This window comes from Cucumis melo, chromosome 2 (genome assembly GCF_025177605.1).
Source record: "Cucumis melo cultivar AY chromosome 2, USDA_Cmelo_AY_1.0, whole genome shotgun sequence".
In the NCBI taxonomy this organism is placed as follows: Eukaryota; Viridiplantae; Streptophyta; class Magnoliopsida; order Cucurbitales; family Cucurbitaceae; genus Cucumis; species Cucumis melo.
In genome coordinates, this window is record NC_066858.1 from 1,249,644 (window position 1) to 1,272,532 (window position 22,889).

Here is a 22,889-nt window from a genome sequence, read left to right on the forward strand (position 1 = left end):
ATGACAGTACATGGCAGCAAATTCTTCCCAATTGCACAAAACATAGAGACTAAATATTTACTTCAATTGAGCTACATCCTGGAATCTTTTTAATCTCTTGCTCCATCATGAGACCTCGAACGTGCTTTACCGAATCCCATCGACTTGCTTTGGCATATATATTCGACAAAGTAATGTAGATACTCGGATTTCTAGACTCTAAGGAGAGTAATCTGTCAGCAAGTTTTACCCCTAATTCAATGTCATTGTGCAGAAGACATCCATTCAGTAGAGTTTCAAGTATGCCACTGGTTGGTGTGAAAGGCATTTGATTGATTAATTCCTCAGCTTGCTGAAGGCGACCTGCTCGACTTAGAAGATCAACAATACAAGCGTAAAGTTTATCGGTGGGTGTTGTGTTATGATCTTTCACCATATTTTGAAACAAGGCAATCCCCTCTTCCACTAGTCCTGAATGGCTACAAGCGGATAGCAGAGAAACAAAGGTGCTCTCATTTGGTTGAAGTCCTTCTCGGTTCATCCGATGGTAGACACACAGTGCTTTATGCCCGAGACCGTGCATTCCATAGCCCGAAATCATAGAGTTATACAATATCACATCCTTCGGCGTAAGACCATACTTGAATACCATCTCAGCTGAGTTTATTTTGCTGCATTTTGCATACATATCAATGAGGGCTGTCATAACGACGACTTCAGAAGCAAAATGAAATCGAGTTAAGGTAGCATGTACACTTCTCCCTTCACGTAACAAGCGTAGGAGTGTGCAACAATAGACTAAACTAACTAAGGTGAGAACATTGAAAGTAACCCTTTCATTTTGCATCTGATCAAATAACTTCAAAGCATCTCTAGCATGCCCATTCTGTGCCAATCCCACAAGCATGGCAGTCCATGAAATCACATTTTTATTTTTTATTCTTTCAAAAACAGAAGATGCATAGGCCAGGGATCCACATTTAGCATATAAATCAACAATTGCAGTAGATAAAACCAAATTCAAATCAAGTCCCCTTCGATAGATGCAACCATGAAGAATCTTGCCACCATCCAAATCAGCCGTGCGAGAACAAAGCTGGATGAGGCTAACAACGGTACCTGAATCGAAACCCACATCATCCATAATCAACTTCTGAAAGAGACGTAAAGTTTCAACAAGCAAACCATTTTGAACGTATCCCGAAATCATAACATTCCAAGAAACCAAATTCCTAGAGGGCATGTTATCAAAAATCCATCGAGCACTTTCGACGTCACCTGATTTACAATACATATCAATCAACGTGGTAAGCACTCTTGTATCACTACTCATTCCAAATCCAAGAACAAAGCTATGCATACATTTTCCAAACTTTAAATTCCTCGTCTCCCCACAGGATTGAATCAAACTTATCATGGTCACAGCACTAGGCTCAATTTTATTATAAAGCATATCAAAAAAAAGATTATAGCCTTCACGAAACAAGCCTTCCTGCATAAACCCACCAATCATCACATTCCAACAAACAACATCTTTCTCGTCCATTTGATGAAAAAAATATTGTGCGCACATAATATCACCAGTTTTCACCAAAAAATTCAAAATAGAACTTCCCAAAAACCGACCTCTAGCCAACCCCTTACACACAGCTAATCTAATCACTTCCATCCCCATTTCATAATCCAATAAGAACGTGCATGCCTTAAGAGCAAAATTACAAGTATAACTATCAAATTCCAAATGACATCGACTCATCATCTCAAGCAGCTCGATACAGTCATTAAAATGCTCATTTTGCAGATACCCATTAACCATGGCATTGCAAAGAACAGTTTTTGGTTGAGGAATTTCATCAAACACTTTCCGTGCAGTTTCCAAACAACCCAAACCCGAGTACGCCGCAACAAGCTTTGCAACCAAAAATTGGTCCCCATATATGCCGTTTGTGATAATAATCTGGGCGTGTATGGATTTGACCGACAGAATGTTATGGGGACATTCTTGGAGAAATGAGAGAAATGGTTGAAGATTGGGTTGTGGGTTGAAGAGGGCATTTTGTAGGGAGGATTTTGAGGTGTGTGAAATGAACCTTTTGAGAGGAAAACAAGGAAAGTGAAGGAAAGGCGGCATCAAAAGAAGGAAGAAGAAGGAGACTTGTGGAGAAAAGCCATAGCCAAGAGGAAACGATCAAAGCGATGATTGAATTAGTTTTGTTTAGAATTTTCAAATGAATTTAAAACCGAAGAGTCGGGATTCTAAAATTATATAAAAAAAATTGAATAATTCTGTCGTCATAACTCAAATTGAGCTTAGTTCATTGATAATTAGTACGATCGGAAAGTTCCATTCTTTATTTTAATAACTATTGTACTAAACAAATCGAATATCATAATAAACTAATCTATCTTTGAAAGTTTGCATCAAATATTTTGATTCGGTTAAAAAAAAAAAAGTGAGAGAATCTAAAATTTGTAATAGCATAATAACATTATTTGCAAATGAACCCATACAATATGAGAAATTAATTCAAATGTGATTCTTTTATATTGTCTCATTAAGTACTACTCACAGTGGGAGATTAGAACTCATTACTTCTTGTGCTTGAGAACATATAAATGTGAGTTAAACTGAGTTTACGTTGGTAATCAAATGCAAACTAGTTCTCAAAACGGGAAAATATTAACCTCCTACACAAGGGGCAAGAATGACTATTCTCCAACCACTTTAAAATACACGACTCATGATACACATGTCCACATGGAATCTTTAACACTGTCTTCCTATTATTACAAGAGAATTCCTCCAAACAAATACTACAATCGTCCAAATCTTTCTCAATCTCTTTCCAACCCACCATTCTCACCTCATTTCTCGTTGATTGTTGTGTCAGAAGTGATAACGAATGCATCCAGGTGAATTGGATGAAGTCGACGGTGACGACAATGTGAAAGCTTGCATTTGAGTTTTCCTTGGCAACGTGGTTGGCAATTAGGACAATCTCCCTAGCAATAACTTCGGAATTGACGGAATTAATGTCGAGAGAAGAAAGCAATTGGGCGACATAGGAGGGGAAGGAACTTGGTTCATAGTAGTTATGGAAAAAGTTGAGAGGGAGAGGGAAATAGTTATCATAATTGTCGATTGAAATCGACGACGTTTGATGGATGGTTCGATGGGGGAAATCGAACATGAGAGAGTGGCTAAAACGTCTTTGAATTTCCAAGACTTGATAATGAAATCGATGATGGGAAGGTCCTACATGCTTAACATGAAACTTGAGTTGATGAAAAGTGGGAAAATCCATGAGAGATTATCGTTGTGATTCTTGGGAGGGAGCATTGGGTTTATTTATAAGCTAAGGGGAGAACCCAATTTGATTTAGGAAAATAAAAGATTTATCATTCATAAACGGATTAGGAAATAGTTATCGTTTTCCTTTATTATTATTTGTTGATTATATATATATATATGAAATTACAATAAGATTTTAAATGAATTTACTTCAAAATTTTACTATAAATTTCAAATTGGTCAATTAATTAAAATGAGATAAGCTCAATTCGATAGATAAATTTGGATTGATAATTTAGTAAATATGTAAGGATATTTTTGTGTTTTTCTTTCTTCGTATCCATATTTTGAATTTTAAAACTTAAAATTTATTGTCGTATTAAATAAATATTAAAACATTTAGAAATACAATAAATTATAAACTCAATTTGTTGTTTCAAAATATACCGTATATATTATGTATTGTATATTGTGTTATAAAGTATACAATATAACAAAATGAAGCATTCATCCATAGGAAGATATTCTTTTCTTACAGAACTTAAAGTATTCGTATAGCTAAAAAAAGATCATATCTTTTTTGAATATATAAATATAACGTTCTAGTTGCTTAACTTTATTATAGTGTAACTAGATTTCCTCGATGTGTTTTTTTTTACTATCTTTATGGTCTATGTTTTTTTTTTTTTTTTTTTTATTGGTATTGTTGTATATATATATTTATATAGATTACAATCTCGTTCATCTTTTTAGCCTAAATAAATTTCATGTTTTGACACTCCCCATCCCTATCCCCTCTTTGGTAGGGGTGTAAGAATAACTCGACAACCGAGAATACTCAACCCATATATATATGGGTTGAGTTGGGTTAGTTTAAAATGTGGGTTGGGTTGGGTCTCGGGTTGATAAATTTGGGTCAACCCAACCCAACCCGAATTAATATATATTTACTTATTTATTTATATATATGTTTTAAACTTTGAATTAATGGATGTTTCAAATTTTGAATGTACAACAATTTTGAACTTTTTTTTATGTTAGAATTGAATTTAAAAAAAAAAACAATGACAACCTAACCCAACCCAAAAAAATATGGGTTAGTTCTAAACTTAATTTGGATTAATTGGGTTGTCAACCCAAACAACCTGAAAATATGGGTCGTCAACCCCAACAACCTATTCTCAACTCAACCTAATTACACCCCTACTTTATTCATCATTCAGGGATTGAGTCCCCGAAAAAACTCCCTAAGGATAGACAAAAAACGAATGCACCAGCCGGGAATCGAACCCGGGTCTGTACCGTGGCAGGGTACTATTCTACCACTAGACCACTGGTGCCACATGTTGCTAGTCAAACCGATCATACAAATTGGTTTTGTGATCTTTGTGGTTGATGATCTCTTTAATGTTTGCCTCTAATCTTTTGCTAATCCTTCTAGATCAATTTGATACACATGTCTTAAGGTACGTAGGACGATATATTTTACGACACTAATTCAGTTCAAATTCAATCGATGGTGGATGACGAAGCATATGTTTGCACGCTAGTATTCGATGGTGCTTGTTACTACGTACTCTTGATGCTTAACTCATTCATAATAATAAAAAAAAAAAGTCAAAAGGACGTGAAACAAATTAATAAACTAACTAGACTTACATTCAATTGGGTCATAATAATCTATTTATAAGATATTTAATATTGGATTTGAAGTTCAAATTTTCGTATTTATATTAGAATCGACTCTTAAGGTCCCTCTAGTCTAGGAAAATTCGTATATTCTCGTCATAATATCCAAAAAAAAAAATTATAAAGCACATTATATTATTAGATGATAATATTTATTATTTTTATAAAAATGTAATTAGATATATAAATGGTTTATAATTTTCTTTAAAAAAAATTGTGGACGTAAGGGTAGAATTGGAAATTTTAGGGAATGCTTTGAGATTAATTTAGTAGGAGAAATCAGAAATGCAATTAACAATAATAATAAAGCTATTTGGGAAATAAGATAAGATTAGATGTCATATAATAAAAAATATAGATAATGCTTTATTTGATCCTATCTCTTTGATTGACTATTTAACAAATATAAAATACAATCAAGAGCAAAAGATAAATAAATAAATAAATAAAAAATCAATCTTTTGTGAATTCTATTTTTATTTTAGGGCAGTTGGAAACCTAATGAATGGTGTCAAATTATTTATTAATTCAGTCTCTAATTTTTAATTGATTAAATGATGAGATTATTAAGATTTTTTTTTTTTAATTTGGTATTGAGATTTTGATAAATAACTAAAAAAGCACATTCTAACATTTAGATAATATAATTCTAGCTTGGTTGAATTTTAATTAATTTATTAAATCTTAAACTTAATCCCTTGTTATACTAGAGTTGGTTAAATAATATTAATAATATTTTTATGTGAATATAGTTTCAAACAAATTTTATAGAAAAATATTAATGGATAATAAAAAAATTAAATCGGTAAACTGACGGTAGGACTAAATTTAAGATTTGTTGAAAATGCAAAACTAAAATCCAATGATTAAAAGTATAGATAAGAACTATAATTAAACGAACTTTAAAGTATAAATACCAAAATAATATTTTAACAAAAATGAGAGTAATACACTATATTGTGTTGTTAGTAGTTAATTAGGTGAAAAATGGTATTATTATTATTCGGTGTTTCTTTCCTAACTTTCTAATGTGGTGGGTCGTGAATTAGCATATATTTATATTAATTCCCATTTTGTCCTTATTTACATTGTGATAATCTTTTCATCGACCATTAGTGGTTGATCCTAGATTATTTGATTTGTTACCAAAAGAATAGTTGACATATTTTAAAAGAGGGAAAAACAATTACACTCTTGCCTTGAGACCACGTGGGATGCCATTTATGCAAAGTTGTTAGTACATTTGAAGTTCTTTAAGGCACAAACAAACAATATGTAATAAGCTTTTGTTGTGTTTTCGACTTTTTTTTATCAGTAGGAATTCAATCGTCGAAAAATGATATTCATCAAATAGAAAATTCTTCACTGTTAAATGTTAAAACTTTCTAGTAATACTGACTCTTTAATCTGAATTTCTAAATAATAATTATAATAAAAAAAAATCGTTAAAAAATATAATATTTGATAAAATATTTACACTTCATAACAAATATCAAGTGTAATAAATATTGTGTTTTAGCAGTTTTGTTCTCCGATGGATAAATATTCTACCAATTTTTTATATTTCAGAAAAAATCCGTAATAATAATAATAATAATAATTTATATATATAAAAGACAAAATTAAAAAAAAGAAAAAAGAAAATCAACTTTTTAAAATGCCTTAAAAGAGGAATGACCAGAAATCTGCGGGCCCCACATTAATACGTGGCGTGGGTCCCATGCTTCAAAGTTTATCCACAAATATGAGTCTCCAAACCTATGCTTCTCTTCAAATGTATTACCCACTTGACAAAAAAATATCAGAAGTATATATATATATATTATAATGATAATAATAATAAGTAAGGTCATTTTCGATATAAGTTTATTAGTGTCTACTGATGTCTAAAACGTGATCGATAGAATCTAAAATCTTTTTAAAATATTTTTTAGAATTTTGTCTTAGAAATATCTTTTATATTATTTTGATTTGTGTATTCTTACATTTTATTTAATTTTAATTACTCAATTTTAATCATTTATATTTAAAAAAAAAAAAAAGTTAATTTCATGTTCCAAAAGTAAATTTTAGAAAATTAAATAATAATAATTTTTCTAAAAAAATATATTTTCAAAAATCTACTGTAAAATGTTAATAGATTATAATTTTTTAAAAAAGTCAATAAAAGTAATAATATGGACTAAATTTAAATTTTGTTAAAAATAAAATGGACTGAAATAAGATAATTCGAACTATATTGATTTATGTTAAAAGAAATTCAATCTATAGCATACAAAAATATAGTTTATAAATTACAGCAAAAAATAAAGATTTTTTAAAGTAAAAATGAGAAATTTCTGTGAAGTTTTGTCCTTTTTTTTTTTTTTTTTTATATGTAGAAAATTCTAATTGGCTCTTAACCGTTGGAATTTTCTTTAATCTAAAAAATATAAACCATTTTGGATTTCTGGATTTTTTTTTCTTCTTTATTCTAAATGAGAGATTTTTGGATTTTTTTTTTCTTTTTTTAAGCACGGATAATTTCATTAAGATAATATTATTACATCATATAAGAAAAATGATCAAAAATAGCAAAATCAACCACAAATTTACACTTCTATTTGTAGCCTTTCAACGTGAATTATTTAAACTAATTTTGGTTTTTATTTTTAGCTAAGAAAATTTGTATAAAAATTGGATTAATAAGAGTGATTTTAATTTAAAAAAAAAGTTTAAGAAAATTTTTTAAGCTTTTGAAAGTTTACGAGTGTTTTTTACCCAAAAGTTTATGGGATGCTTTTTATACTTTAGCACTTTTGGATTTATTTTTTAAAACATTGATATGAAGTAGAATACAGAGAAATTATAAGTTTAATTTTAAAAAATTAGAAACAAAGCTTATGTAAATTGATTAATATATATATAATTATTGGTTTGAAATATTTATTCAATCATATATATATAGAGAGAGAGAGAAAGAAAGGTTTGAATATTTTTGAGGAGGAAAAAGGGTTTGTGGAAAGAGTCCTCTCTTCCTATCAACAAACAGTAAGCAACAACTCGACAATGTTGATAAACTTGGATAATGTGGATCCTACGTGTCATTCTTTGTTTTTCCTTTCTTTTTAATTATATGATTCTTTTTTTTTTTTCTTTGAAAATTTTGAAAGTCAAAAATACTAACATCACTAGATTACTATTTAATCTTTTTGTTTTGAGTTTGAAATGGGTGATGAAAAATAGAGATTTCAAAAATAGAAAATTAAGAACTAAATACGATCGGAAGATCGAACTTTTAAAAATAAAAATTAAATCAATTATCGTTAAATTAAACTTCATTTTACTTATACAAATAGTTTATTATTTGAGCAGAGTAAAAGTTGAATAGAGTTTACCTTTCACGCTCGTACATTTGATATTTGATATTTGATTTTATTTAGATATTTGATATTCAATTTTTTTTTCTTGTGATAATATGATATTCAATTTTATTCAAAAAGCTAGATTTTTCCTAAATTTAAAATAATAATAAAAAATATCAATTTACACCCTAACCTATGGAGATTGTATTAACATGAACTAAAATTTTTTTGGAGTTTATCGAATTAAACTCTAAATTAGTAGTTGCAATTTAAACCTTGAACTTTTATAAGTATGTCAATTAAAACCTCGAACCTATATGATTGTATCAATTTAAACTCTTTATCATGTTTTGTTTGGATACACTTATGAAAGTTGAGGGTTAAATTGATAAACTTATATAAGTTCAAAATTTAATTTGGTACATTTGTAAATATTCAGAGAATAAGATACAACTAATAGCTTGGAGTTGAGATCGATGTAACTCGAAAATTTATAGTTTAAATTGATACAATTATTATTCCAGATCTAAATTAATATGATCGAAGAATGTAAATTAATTTTTGACCTAAAAAAATCAAAGAGAACAAAATTAAAAGAAAAATAAGAAGATTAAAACTATAATTTTTTCAGCTTTCAAAATTTTTAATTTTAATCATCACCGATAGAGTTTATCGGTGATATAAATGTACGAAAACGAATTTTGTTATATTTATAATTTTATAAAATAGGGGTATAAAGTTCAATATTAGGTTTAAGATTAAAATTAAGTTATTATTTAACCAAAATCATTTAAGATTAGTTAAAAATAAAAAATGAAAAGAAAAATTAGAGATATAAAAATAAAAATGTTATTTTAGTTTTTAACCAATAAAAAGGGGAAAGGAAATGTCAGGTTGAGAAGTTATATTCAAAGATGATGGACAGAGTATTGTTCTCCGTCGACGGAATCTCCGACCAATTCTGGCCCTCGCCGGACCCGCCGAAGGAATCATCTAAATTGAACCGGAGCGCATCCGAGTGGTCTTTTCGGAGATTTCTTCAAGAAGCTGCCTCCGTATCGGATTCCTCCATTTCTCCGCCTCCTGCTTCACCTTCAAACGCCGTAGAAGTTAAGGAATCTGGAGAGAAATTGAAGCGGAATTGGGAGAAACAGAGTATTCGGAATAATGGTGAAATTGAGGAAGAAAGGATGAAAAGTAGCGGTGGAGATTCGGAGGAGTATCGGGCGTTTCTGAAAAGTAAACTGAATCTGGCGTGTGCGGCGGTGGCTTTGTGTAGAGTAAGATTTTTCTTCTCTCTCTCTCTCTCTCTCTTTTTGTTTGATCTTGTTCTTCATTTTATGAAGATCGATGAAGATCAAACACTGTTTCTTTTTCTTTTTCGTTGTGGGGGTTGTCCAACGCCGCCATACATAATCCATCGAGAAACTTCATCTCTTTGCTTACTTCCTCTCCAACCATTTTTCCAACGACTTCACTTACTAGTCGCCATTGACGTCTTGGGTAACCACCATTGTAATCAACTACCGTAGCTTTACAATAGCAATAATCATCACAACTACTTTCGATGAAGATCAAACCATTTAGGTAACGATCAATTTCAACGACCACCTTCGAAGCCAAACTCTAGAGAATTAATTAATGTACATTCATAATAAACTAATAATCTATAAGATAACAATTTCTTCTTCCAAATATTTGCCGGTCTATGATCATTCTCCACCAATTCCTCCAGTTTGTTGGGTTGGCTTTAACCGTCCGATTGTCAAATGATGGAAGCTTGATAGAGTAAGAAACTTTGGCTTCTCCAAAATTTTATGAATTCCATCAATGATTTTTTTTTTCTTTTTTTCGAAGTTGGTTAAGAAAATCTTTGTATATTGAAATCCTAAGTTCAAATTAATGATTAGAACGACAGAGATAAGAAAGTAAAAATCCAAACCATTTCTTAATAATTTGTGGTGTGCATGAATTGTAGAAGAAGAAATATTACTGATTTTATGGCTTTTGATTTTAACGTTTTAAACCATTCTAATATTAAATTATTTGCCAAATAATCAAATGGATTTGTCGATGTTAGCATTTAACGGTCGAGTCATCATTCCATTAGTTTAAAGTTAAATTAAAGACTATTTAGAACTATTTTATAAATCTTAGAGACTAAAGTGTATCTTTTAAAACTTGGGAAATAAATAGACGTAACTTCAAATTCGAAGGACTAATAATGCATTTTACCTTTTTTTTTTTTTAACATATTTTACTCATTTACGTGTAAAATTCAAATTCACATTTGAGAAAAAGGAAAAAACACAAACAAGAAACTATACTTATTTAAAATACCAAAAATTGCATCAAATCTTATTGATTTGTTTTTGTTTTCTAAATTTGACCCTATGGAACAAAAATTGAAAAACAAATAAGCCAAATTAATCATCAGATTGAGTATTTGATGTTTCTCGGTAGATTGTTCGGTAACCCTTCGATTTTTTCTTTTTATTTTTCTAGTTTTTGAAAAGTAGATTTATAGACCTCATTTCCACTTCTAAATTTTTGTTTTTATCTACTCTTTACAAATGTTTTCAAAAACTAAACTTAAGTTTAGGAAACCAAAGAGTGGTTTTGAAATTTTGGTAAAAATTTAACTCTTCTACTTAAAAAATTGGTAAAATATCGTAAGAAAATAAACTTAACTTTGAAAACAAAAAACAAAATAATTACCCAATATAACTAAATATATTAGATTGATCGTAGATGCAGTGAAAAATCCTATCTTACCTTCTAATAGTACACACTTACTCAATATCCTCATTTGATTGTTGCTTGGTATTGATGCTTCATTCAAGTGACGAGTTCAAATTACAACGGTGCTTATACATGCATACATATTGGTTAAAAAGTAGCTTTATTTTATTTAACTAATGATACGAAGATCAAACTTCTAATTTTGAATTTAATAGTACAAACACTATATTAGTTCAATTATAATCGATTCTTACGAATGCATGTCACAACAGGGATCTTTTAGGAAGAATCAAGATTCTTGTGCAAGTTCCACTTTAGCTCAAAATGAGTCACAAGCCAGTGCCTCACACTTACCATCCCAATCCCCTTCAAAAGGTTTGCACTATTCCATTGTTAACTAACCTTCTAAATATTGATATTGAATTTTACTTGTGTTAATGCTGATAAATTTCAAAAGTAGAAAAAAATTGATAAATTATTTACATTTCATAGAATAAAATCACGAAAAAACAAAACCCATTACACTTAATTTTTATAGAAAGCGTGAATATTTTGTCAAATATTTTAATTTTGATTTGAGAAGAATTTATATAAAAAAAAATTCAACAAATAAATTTCAATTAGTAGATAGCCATTTTTATGATTTTTAAACAAAATTGAAATGTATATTATTACTTATATTATATTTACATTAGTGAAATTTCATTGTTTATATTTTTATGTTTTGTGGTTTTTTTCTACGATATAAAAAATATCGACTCACCTCTTATGTCAATATTGAAACCCATGGAACCATAAAAATATCAACATGTTGATTGAAATTCAATATTACATTGTTACCTACAATATTTTTAAATAATATGTAAAGTTAGAGGATTGAACCTACACTTCAATGTCGATATTACAAGTTAATGTCAAGTGAACGTAAATATAAACATGGTGTATATATTTTAACGTTTGACTCGGTTAGAAAAGATAGAAACTCCTTAACCTCTAAATTATTACTTATGCCAACACGTTGCTTTTAAAATTAAAATAGTTTGGAGACATGGACATGTCCATTTTGATAATATTTATTTCAACAAAACATGAATAAATGATTAAAAAAAAGAACATGACACATTGTTGAATATAACAGTATAGGAATGAAATCTAGTTTAAGAACATTAAAATGTACTTTTTGAACATCTCGGTAACTTATTACCTAGAAATTTAATATCAATTATTGGTCCAACACTTACAAGAACAATAATATCCAATAATAGGTGGCTGAAAAAAGTTATATTTATTTTCAGTTCAGGAGGTTAATATAAATTATGAAGATCACAAGATAATGACATTAATGAACCTTTAGGGATTTCTTGCTCACCTTGTGTGCAAAAGAAGGATGGAATTCAAGTCAGCTCAGCAAACATATCATCCTCCAGAGAGCAAACTGATGAAGAAGATGATGTTGAAGGAGAAAATGATATGAACGAGCAAATGGATCCTGCATCTGCTAAACGTATTAGAAGGTAGCATTTCTAGCATTTGGGTTAAATTATAAATTTAGTCAATAAATTTGATGGTGGCACCTATTTCGTTACCAGACTAAAAATGTTTCAACAATGAATTTTCTAAGATTAACCTTGTTACGTAAATAAAAGACAATGGTGCCTATTAGACACATGTTAACCGAATCGTAACAAATTAGCACACTTGCCCAATGGACTTTGATAATGCTATCAGTGAGGACTACACAAGAACATAATTCAAAGTTCAGAGATTTAAGACTAGATATACATAATAGTTGTGGTTGTGGGGACTAAAGAAGCTTTGAGAAAAAAATTGTTATGTAGATACTAACATAGTGTTTTCATCAGAATGCTTTCTAATAGAGAATCAGCTAGACGCTCAAGAAAAAGAAAGCAAGCACATTTGACAGAGCTTGAGACAAAGGTGATCATACAACTAATCTTTGTCTCAGAATATATGTATATAATATTATTGTTATCAACCAGTGAAAAGTCAACACGATTCATATTGTCTATAGGTTGCTGAATTAAGACTTGAAAATTCAACACTACTGAAGCGTTTCAGTGATATAAGCCAAAAGTACAATGAAGCAGCGGTTAATAACAGAGTTCTGAAAGCTGACCTTGAAACTTTGAGAGCTAAGGTAAGTCAATGGCTGAGTTTGATTCGAGGGAGTTGAAACAGCAACATAAAACTAAAGTCTGATCTTCGTTTGTTCTCTCTTGATATAACATTGCCAAGATTCCATTTCCAGGTACAGATGGCTGAAGAAACCGTAAAGCGAATCACTGGTACAAAATCTATGTTCCATGCCATGTCAGAAGTATCCTCAATTAGCATCCAATCATTTGAGGGAAGCCCTTCAGAGATCTCAACAGATGCACATAACAGTCATATTGCAGACATTTCTTCTGCAAATATTCAGAAGAATTCACCGGAAATGGCAACCGTACCGAGGAACAAGATGGCAAGAACAGCTTCCTTGCGGCGAGTGGCAAGCTTGGAGCATCTTCAGAAGCGCATCCGAGGGAATTCAAGCACCTGTCATCCATCAGGAAAGGGTGATCAGCAGTAACCGTTGTGATCTTGTTCCAAATGTATGAAAGATATCCTGCAATATTCTTTAAACGAACAGCTTTCCAATTTTAAATGAAACTTACTCTTAAGAATGAGGTGACATTTCAAGAATAGCGTGTTACCTTTTCAATTTAAGCGCTTTGGCACAGTGTTTCCTCCAAAAATACTTCCAAATGTTACAATTTTTTAAGTTGCTTTTTGACAGCATAATATAAAATGAGCTCCTTTTAGAGAGTAAAGTATTTTAAATTGAATTAAATATTTTCCACAGTTTCAAAAGCTATAACAACTTCTGAGAAGGCCCAGTTGTTTCCTCTAAAAATGCTTTCAAATGATATGTTCAATAGCATTTTTAGTCTTTCAACTTTCATTTCAGGGTCAAAAAGTTCAATCTGTCAAAAATCGAGCATTGGCAAAAGGTGCTGGTGTCCCTACCATTTACTTTTTTCCTTTCATCTGAAGCTTTCAATTTTGTAAGTCCCTGACTCATTCAACATTTTCTGAACTCATGAACTTATTAGACACAAATTTCAAAGTTTAATTTTCTATTTGACAATTTTATGTCTAATAGATTCACCCATGTTAAAAATAATGTTGACAATGTTAGGAACCTATTAGACACAAAATTGAAAATTTAAGGACCTATTTGACATTTTTTAAGTTCTAGGGACCTATTAGACACAAATATGAAAGCAAGACTGAACTAATAATTTAAGTTTTTTTTTTTTCTAATTATACTTATATTTTCTTTCTATAGGTTTCTTACAAACACCAAGCAAACAGGTTTCCGAAAACAGCTTTTGTTATGCTTTTGAAAGTTCGGCTATGATGTTTTCTTTAAAATACAGATATAAGTAAATTAGGAACAAAGAAAAATAGTCATAAAAAATTTAGAAACAGAAAACAAAAATGCTATTCAACATATCGTAAACAACTTTCTACCGTCCACATTAACAGTTTTATAAATTGAAACTAATTGTGTAATACCTATAATAAAGTCTCCACCAAGCCTTGAGAACCCGTAGTTTGTACTGAACTAAACCCAGCTTTGTTTTCAATCCCTTTGATCTTCATTTCCTCTCTTAAAGCCTCCACATCGTCCCACCTTTCAGCAGAAGCATAAACATTTGACAAAGCTACAAAGTCCTCACTTCCAACACACCATTCGTCATCAAAACTCTCCCCTCCCTGTCTCTCAACAAGCAACTTACCCACCCTCTCTCCCATTTCAACATCACCATGGAGCATACAAGAACTCAGCAAACTCCTCCATAAAACACCATCAGGTTCCATTGGCATTTCGAGTATCAATTCATATGCCTCTCTCAAGTGGCCAGAGCGCCCAAGAAGGTCAACAATGCAACCATAATGCTGCATTTGAGGCACAACACCAAACTTCCTCTCCATGACACGAAACAAATGGAGCCCCTCTTCAATAAGCCCTCCATGACAGCAAGCAGAAAGCAAACTTGTGAAAGTTACTGCGTTTGGCTTTACACCATGAGCTCCCATCGCATCCAATAGCTCCAATGCTTCTTTACCCCTTCCATGAACAGCCAGTCCTGTCGCCATGGATGTCCATGTCAAAACGTTTCTCTGCTTCATCTGCTTAAAAACTGACGAAGCACTGCTAAGAAGCCCACATTTTGAGTACATATTAACCAAGCCAGTGCCAATAAACACATCTTTTTCAGGGGAATCAATTGTCTTCTTGATATAAGCATGAACACAGACACCGGTTTCAAGCATACCCAGATGAGATGCAGCTGAAAGAATGCAAACCATTGTAGTATCCGTTGGTTTCACCTCAAAATTCGTTGATTCAACCAACATCCCCCGAAACAATTCCAACGCATCTCGGGCATATTTCTGAGAAACCTTACCACTTTGTGAGCAGTACCCTGCAATCATCGCATTCCAAGTAACACTATTTCTCACAGACATTTCATCAAACACCTTCCGCGCACTACCCACATCTTTATTAGTCGAGTAAAAATGTATCATAGTAGTCTGCGCCCAAATGTTCGAAACAATCCCACGTTTAAGAATATGAGTATGAATTTGCCTACCGATCATTAACGTAGACACCGATGGGGCTCGCGCGCAAGCTCCAAGCACGAAAATGAAAGTGAAATCGTCAAATTCGAAGTGGGGGGTGGAGACCCAATTGGCGAAAATGGAGATGGAATATTGAGGTGGAGCGCATCTTATGAGAGTGTTGAAGAGGAAAAGATTTGGAGAGTGTTGGTGGTGCCGGAAGATCAAATGGGCGTGGGCGATGGATTCTGAGGAAGATTTCTTGCATAAATGGGTGATTAGTTTGGCGTAAGGGGAGGGAGATTTGAAGCCATTGGTTATGAATTGGGCATGAATTTGTAGAAGTTGAAGGGAAGAAATTCTTATGTTACTTAGGTGGTTGATGCAGCTCAGTCTTGGGGCTAGGTGCATTTGCGAGGTTGCATTCGTTTCCATTCTTTGATTTGCTTAAGTAAGCTTCTAATTCTATGTTAAATCCAAAATTGTCTTAAATACTTTGATATACACTAAACATAAATTTGGTTACATTAAGTCATACTCTCCACACCGAGTCTTATTCTTCTAACATTAATTCATGATTACACTTAGAAACGTTTTTAATACTCACCTATGTTGTTGATGTGCTACTAACTAGTAAGAATAATGTCCGTATCATACTACATTGATATTGAAATTTCTTCGTAGTTATACTCATCCGTTCAACTCTCTTTGACATCTATATTTTATTCATATTTTTATCTGGTATTTTCATAAAAATTAAAAGCCTAATATTTTTGTCAACTTGGATGCATAAATATTTGATTTTACGATAATTTTTTTAGTAGTAGTATGAAAAGATTTTTCATATTACCTTTATTCGTTTTTTGTCAAAAAAAAAATTAACATTTAAGAATTACGTGAGATCTACACGACGAATGAATAATGAATGAGAGGAGTATGCGTCATGGATGATTTTGGACCAAGAAGATGAATTTATTCAACAAGACCAAAATCAAGACAATGTCGTGATTAGCTAAGGTGGGGAGTTGGGTCTTGTAGTTGGCTAGTTAAGGTCAATCCCAATTCCTCGCCCTCAGGTGTCGAGGTTAACCATAAATTTGTATGTTTGTTACATTTTTTTTTCTCGTCTAAATAAACAAGGGTTTGTTTAGTAGATAATTCAGATTCTGTTTTATGTTTTAAGATTCTTCGAATTTAGTAGTTTTTGGAGACAAATCTTAAAAATTGTTTTGGATTATACGATCAAACATTGCAAATTTTGAAAACGATTTTTTTTATATTTTTTATTGTATCCAAAATTTAAATTTTAGCAAAATTATATTAGATACATATAAAACATTTAGAAATTCAATATGTTAGGTTACAAACTCAATCCATTTTCTTAAATATGTAATGTACTATAAATTATATAATAGTATAAAATAATAATTATATAAATTTTGAAGTTAAATTACAAATTTAGTCTCTATGAATTTGAAGTGTAATCTTTTTAGTCTTAAAAAATCATAAAAAACAATCTTATTCATATGGACTATATGCGAAGGTCATCAAATCATAAGAATTTATATATGAAGTTATATCAAAGGCTAAGCTCGAGACTAAAATTATGATACAATTTACCTTCTTAAGTAAAACAATAATCTTTTAATAATTAGAATCCAATATTTTAATACAGAAATTATGAATAGATGATCAAAGTTCTTACCTTTGGATTGACTTGAAAGTCGCAAATCGTAGATGAAGATGATTATTGTAATTCATACCAATCCCACGTGAAAAAGATTGATACAAAAAATTTCAAAGCCCCCAAATAAAATTAATCAAAATGAGATGAGAAGCATTCCCTAAACCGATAAAGATTCCCAAATTTCCAATCAAAGATTTTTCTCCTCAACGACGAAGGCGACCATGGTGATTTCAACTCCAACTCTATCCTTTACTTCTTCCATTCCAAAGCTTCCTCCATCTCTTTCTCCTTCATTTTCCTCTTCTAAATCCGCCTTCTTCGCCAACAATGCCACCGTCAGTTTCTTCACCAACGGTGACCATAACCATTCTTCGGTACTGCGTTTGACCAGCTTCAGAACTACCACCAAAACAACTCATAAGGGTCTCACTTGTAATGCTTTGTTTGGTCTTGGAGTGCCTGAACTTGTTGTAATCGCTGGTGTTGCAGCTTTGGTTTTTGGGCCTAAGAAGTTGCCTGAAGTTGGGAAGAGTATTGGGAAAACAGTCAAGAGCTTCCAACAGGTATGTTTGTGGTTTTAGTTGATTGGGTCAGATTGGATGCTCTGGAATTGTGTAATTGTTTGGGATTTGAAATGGGGATTCGGGGAAATGAAGTTTTTTTTTTAACTGAATTTGGATTGTGTGCGCGATGTTTGAGTTTCACTTGGCTTGTCCACTAATACAGAAAAGTAATTGATAATTGTTGTTTTGGGTTTATTTTGACTAACTAGTTAGCAAAATTAACCCTTCTTTTCGTGGCTACACGAGAAGCAACAATCTTGAATTAGTTGAATTGTCGATTTATTAGCTTTGTCCAAAGTATTACTGAAAGTATTCCCTAAGATTGAGCTGTCTATGAATTTATTTTTCTGGCTGGGCGACTGTGTGGGAGAATGAGCTTTATTAAAGTTCAAATTTTAGAATTTTACGTCATTCTAATATGTAAAATCTTCCAGCCTTGCGAGTTCTGTTCTTTGTCCTTGATCCTTTGTTGTAGTTTTCTTCAACTAATGCATTCTGAAAGTACTTTTGTTAATTGAAGTTTTGCGAAGTTTTGGATGTTTTGCTTTTGGATCATGAATAATCCGATCTAGTCATCAGTCATGTTAGACTAAATGGTATATGTAATATTTCCAGGATCCTTACTGGACATCTCTCTGTTGAATATTGTTTCTTATGTTTTTACGAATGCTTTTCAATTCATTTATTCTTAGTAGGTGGTGTTTTTAATGGACGTGAAATCTTGTTTCCTTTTCCTTTGTCTTTAAACTACGCGGGAGTCTTTTGCTGATATTTCCAGAGTGGAAAAATGGTATATGCATTCTCCAATTAAGAAACGTCAACAAACTCTTAATCTTGAGAAAATTCCTTTTCTACCTTCACCCTTTCTTTAGTATTGCAAATGGCAGTAGAGATCTTCATAGGGCGGGGCCCCATCCCTGTCCTCAGGGAATAGATGCCTTGGATGGAATGCCCCCAAGTCATGATCGTAGTCCCTGCGTCTTCTCATTAATGTCGTTCGAGGGCTTCTCTCTCCAAACTTAGAACTGTAAAGTCAAGCCTATTCTTCTCCGTCGGCTTGTTCATGACAAAATATCTCTTTACTTGATGTAGCTACCTGATGGGTAATGGGTCTTCTCGTCTTCCCCCTCAAAGATTAGTACCTCAGGTTTCCTCAATTGTATATTGAATAACAGCACCTCACAACTGCTAGGAGCGTTCTCTGTTTCATTGGTATGCCTTTTCTCTTTAGTTGCACTTTTAGCCGGTCGTTTGCCTCTATTCGTGTGTGTCTGTTCAAGGGAGCCTGAACTACCTGCATCTCTGGTTTCCCCCTTCCTTCTAGGCTACGCCTTTTATCTTCACATTATTTACTGTTCCAATCTCTAGCCTAACTCTTCCTGGATTCGGGTGAATTCATTTGCTATCGTGGCTTCTACTCCAGGTTCGATTTGGATAAACTTTTGATCCATCTTTTGAATCTTCGGAATATACCTAGGCCTGGTAGTATGTGTGGTACTTACTACATGAACATTAACGTTCTTTGATTATGCTGTTGTTATGGTATGATTTCCCATCGTATTCAATACAATTTAAAATCTTCGTTAATTTCCATTTTCTTTGATGAGAAATCAAGCTGGATGAAAATATGAAAAAAAATACTGAAAAAGAGAAAAGAAATGGAGTACATAAAAAAGACAACGCAACTAACAAAAGAGGAGCATCAAATCTAGAGTATATAGAATGGGCTTGAGCCCGACTAAAGGTTATTGTGAATTTCATTAATTCATCTATGTTTAGGAATGACAAACTTTTTTATCTTTCTAATTGAACAGTGTTTGGGGCCTTGGGGTAAGAGATTTGAACTTCTGATCTCTCAATCAAGTGTAAATATCTAAACTAGTTGATAAGTTGGCGACGGCCACTTTTGTCATAGAAAAAATACCTCCTACGTAATAGTATCATGCTTGGGAGCATGTAAAAATGTTCTTAGAAAAAAGCAAAGCACCTTGAAGTAGGTTGTTATAGAGTGTGTTTAGTCTAAACGGCTGAATGCAAAGTACTTTTAAGAATGTAGAACTAAACATTTAACTGATTTCTTTTAAACAATTTTAAAGTAATGTAGCTAAAACTACTTTAAAAGCACTCTGAAACATAAATTGAGAGTCTAAGACCGTCACATTTGTTAGTGTTGAGTTAGAGAAAGTTATTGTGGAATGAGGATACAGTAATCTTCAGTTCATACTTCATAGTTCGTTGTAGATGATTAATTAATGTATGGGTCTATTTCTAAGAAATCAACAACTCCGTCAATTATACACCCTTAAAACAGCTACCTAGTATTTTGTTGATGAAGCATGTTTTCTGTCTTTTTTCATCAATAGAGTCAAGTATTAGGAAAACTTCAATTGCTCAATTTGTTAGAAAAATCAGCAAAACGACGCTTCAATATTTCAACTTTGGTAGTTGGAGGAATAATGTTGCTAATATTATTGCAGGCAGCTAAGGAGTTCGAGTCCGAGCTGAAGAAAGAACCTGAGCCAACCGAAGAGACTTCAGTAGAAAAGCCTACATCAACGGAAGCAGAGAAGAGACAAGATTTGAAGGTATCAAACCAAAAAGAGACTGTATGAAGCGGTAGGTAGTCCATCATTTCCACATCTACATTTATCATTGTGTTTTATGTATTATGAGAATCAGTTACTGGAATCTGAAGATCACTTAATGAAGAAAATTAGTTTTCCAGTGCTGGACTCTGATGGATACCATAATCCACTCTAATTAGATCAAAAGGAAATATAAGCTATAACCTCAACTAGGCCGATCTGAGAGGGCAACTTCTCTCCCTACCAACAACATAATATCTGAACTTCCCTTTACAACATCCTTTTTACCCTTCATTTTTCTCTTTTTCACGACCGATGCAAATTTCATTTTTCATTACTGCACGTTCTAATATATTACATAGGATACTATCAACAGAGAATTTATATGCTTGTTGAATACTTGAATTCAAAACTCTTCCTCTCTGGTTATTAGCTTTTAGAATTTTCATGCCAAGTCTGAATTCTGCTATCTCTGAGCTATCCTTTTTTGGATGGTGGAGATTATTTGGTTATTGATTTGAATTCCTGACTTGGTTGAAGATTTGGAAAATACCAATTTCATTTCAAAGTTGAAAGCTGTGAGGCACATTTGTTTTGATTTAAACTGTTGCCTGATTTTATGGGCTTATGATAATAGGTCCATCGATTCATGATTGTGACAAATCCTTCTTTTATGCTTTCAGTTTTATAATAATGAACTTTTCTTAACCTCCAATTACAAGTACTCATTTGAAATTATTATTGGTTGGGCAAAGAATTTGGTCCAAAGTTTGTTGATGATTGTGGTCTTCCTAGGTGGCCCACTAGTTTGAACCATCCTATGTGTAGCTTGGCATAAATATCCTTGCACTCTTCTTTAAGTCTTTCATTTCATATAATAAAAACAATGGGTGAGTTGGGAAAGAGTAAGTTAGATTAAACTGAACTTTCACTAACTTATTGTAATATGCTCATGTTGATGTAGGCTTGTGTTGATGGTTTTTTTCATTCTTTTAATTGATTTGAACTTCTAACCCGTGGGAGGTAGATACATTAATTACTGTTGAGTTATGTTCATTATAACTCGAAAGAGTAATTGGATTATACGACATTACTTGTTATTAGACTAAAACTATATTTCCATTTAGTTATCGACCACCAGGGTAACACATTTGCATCTTGCTCATTTTGAACATGGAGTCGATTTGTAGAGGTTATAGTATGCAGTACTAATAATATGTCAATTGTTATTGAGTTATGCTCATTTTGATTCTAGACGGTAAATATATTGCATAACATTATTTGTTATGGGACAAAAGCTATTTTCGACCGAGTCAGTGGTCGCCATGGTAGTTAACTCCATCTTACTCGATTTGACCATGGAGTCCATCTGTAGTGGTTATAGTATATAGTAGTAATAATACATATGGATATAATTTAGAGAATTGACAAGGATTGTTACGTTCCTTGAACATTTCTATGTATTCATGAGTATTAAAAGATAAAAGATCTTTCATAGATTTTGTTAAGAATCTACGTAAAGGTCCCTCAATGAATCTTTTCTTTAGAGAAGACATGGTGAGTAATGCTATTTTTTTCCTTTAAAAAAAAGAAAATAATTTAATCCCAGATAGTAACTATTTTGTTTTTTGTTATTATTTTTTAAAATTAAACTTATAGACATTGTTCACACTTTCAAATTTCTTCTTTTGCTATCCACCTTTAACCTATGGATGCAAACCCGCATTTGGAAACTAAAAAATGTAACTTTTAAAAGCTTGTTTTTGTTTTTTGAAATTTGATTAAGAATTTAACCTTTATACTTCAAGAAAGATGCAAATTATCGTAAAAAATGAGTAGGAAATAGATTTAGATTTTCAAAATAAAAAACAAAAAATGAAATGATTAACAAACTAAACCTTAACTATTAGAGTTTGTGAGTATATATATAGAATGAAATGTTTGAGTTCGATTTCTGAAAATTTAAGAAAGACCTTTTGGTTTCTAAAATTTGAAACATGATTACAAATGATCATTCGCAATGCTAATGAGTGTCGTATGTATATAGGATTGGGACAAATAACGTGGCACCCTCCTTTGCTCCTCTCGTCTTCCCCTCTATCGTTGCCCAAAGCTTGTCGATGTTCATCAATTGTTGCATGAGTTGATGGCTAAAGAAAAGCAGACCTTTTGAAAAAAAAATAGACTTGCATTGGCCAAGGTCGGAGACCAAACCAGAAATTTGGTTCATTTTCCCCTTAGAAATGGTAGGTTATATTCGATCCATTTGGAAACAACTTTATGTGTACATTCAAGATAAACCAACAAAACTCATACCTGATTTGATAACTATTTAGTTTTTAACTTTACATTTTTTAAAATTAAACGTAAAAGAATTCA

The 22,889-nt window shown here is 31.9% G+C and overlaps 4 protein-coding genes across 7 annotated transcripts; 2 read left to right on the forward strand and 2 right to left on the reverse strand.

Moving 5' to 3' along the window:
* Nucleotides 1-49: 49 nt before the first annotated feature.
* On the reverse strand, nucleotides 50-2,110 carry LOC103492229 (pentatricopeptide repeat-containing protein DOT4, chloroplastic-like). Its single transcript, XM_008452518.3, has one exon. The coding sequence runs from the start codon at nucleotides 2,108-2,110 to the stop codon at nucleotides 50-52; it is 2,061 nt and encodes a 686-aa protein (XP_008450740.2).
* Nucleotides 2,111-9,146: 7,036 nt separating this feature from the next.
* Nucleotides 9,147-14,194, forward strand: LOC103492232 (light-inducible protein CPRF2-like). Of its 2 annotated transcripts, XM_008452521.3 has the most exons (7): nucleotides 9,175-9,584; nucleotides 11,319-11,421; nucleotides 12,401-12,560; nucleotides 12,909-12,984; nucleotides 13,079-13,204; nucleotides 13,316-13,658; nucleotides 14,015-14,194. In XM_008452521.3, the coding sequence occupies exons 1-6, from the start codon at nucleotides 9,219-9,221 to the stop codon at nucleotides 13,634-13,636; spliced, it is 1,152 nt and encodes a 383-aa protein (XP_008450743.2). In that variant the 5' UTR covers nucleotides 9,175-9,218; the 3' UTR covers nucleotides 13,637-13,658; nucleotides 14,015-14,194. The 2 variants fall into 2 exon arrangements, with proteins under 2 accessions (XP_008450742.2, XP_008450743.2); XM_008452520.3 differs by lacking the exon at nucleotides 14,015-14,194 and having other exon boundaries at nucleotides 9,147-9,584; nucleotides 13,316-13,773.
* On the reverse strand, nucleotides 12,144-16,110 carry LOC103492230 (pentatricopeptide repeat-containing protein At3g18970). Of its 3 annotated transcripts, none has more exons than XR_007818937.1 (3): nucleotides 14,626-16,110; nucleotides 13,184-13,602; nucleotides 12,144-12,535 (listed from the first exon to the last, which is right to left on the reverse strand). XR_007818937.1 is itself a non-coding variant. In XM_008452519.3 (2 exons), exon 1 carries the CDS (start codon nucleotides 16,108-16,110, stop codon nucleotides 14,626-14,628), a length of 1,485 nt encoding a protein of 494 aa, XP_008450741.1. In that variant the 3' UTR covers nucleotides 12,144-13,602. The 3 variants fall into 3 exon arrangements, 1 of the variants encoding a protein (XP_008450741.1); XR_007818936.1 differs by having other exon boundaries at nucleotides 12,144-12,541; XM_008452519.3 differs by having other exon boundaries at nucleotides 12,144-13,602.
* Nucleotides 16,111-17,224: 1,114 nt separating this feature from the next.
* Nucleotides 17,225-20,649, forward strand: LOC103492233 (sec-independent protein translocase protein TATA, chloroplastic). Its single transcript, XM_008452522.3, has 2 exons — nucleotides 17,225-17,925; nucleotides 20,403-20,649. The coding sequence occupies exons 1-2, from the start codon at nucleotides 17,584-17,586 to the stop codon at nucleotides 20,535-20,537; spliced, it is 477 nt and encodes a 158-aa protein (XP_008450744.2). The 5' UTR covers nucleotides 17,225-17,583; the 3' UTR covers nucleotides 20,538-20,649.
* Nucleotides 20,650-22,889: the final 2,240 nt, after the last annotated feature.

Coding starts and splice junctions, on each gene's coding strand:
- LOC103492232 (XM_008452520.3), top strand. CDS start 9,219: ATGATGGACAGAGTATTGTTCTCCGTCGACGGAATCTCCGACCAATTC. Junction 11,422..12,400: donor ATCCCAATCCCCTTCAAAAG/GTTTGCACTATT, acceptor ATGAACCTTTAG/GGATTTCTTGCTCACCTTGT. Junction 12,561..12,908: donor TCTGCTAAACGTATTAGAAG/GTAGCATTTCTA, acceptor TGTTTTCATCAG/AATGCTTTCTAATAGAGAAT.
- LOC103492233 (XM_008452522.3), top strand. CDS start 17,584: ATGGTGATTTCAACTCCAACTCTATCCTTTACTTCTTCCATTCCAAAG. Junction 17,926..20,402: donor CAGTCAAGAGCTTCCAACAG/GTATGTTTGTGG, acceptor ATATTATTGCAG/GCAGCTAAGGAGTTCGAGTC.
- LOC103492229 (XM_008452518.3), bottom strand. CDS start 2,110: ATGCCGCCTTTCCTTCACTTTCCTTGTTTTCCTCTCAAAAGGTTCATT.
- LOC103492230 (XM_008452519.3), bottom strand. CDS start 16,110: ATGGAAACGAATGCAACCTCGCAAATGCACCTAGCCCCAAGACTGAGC.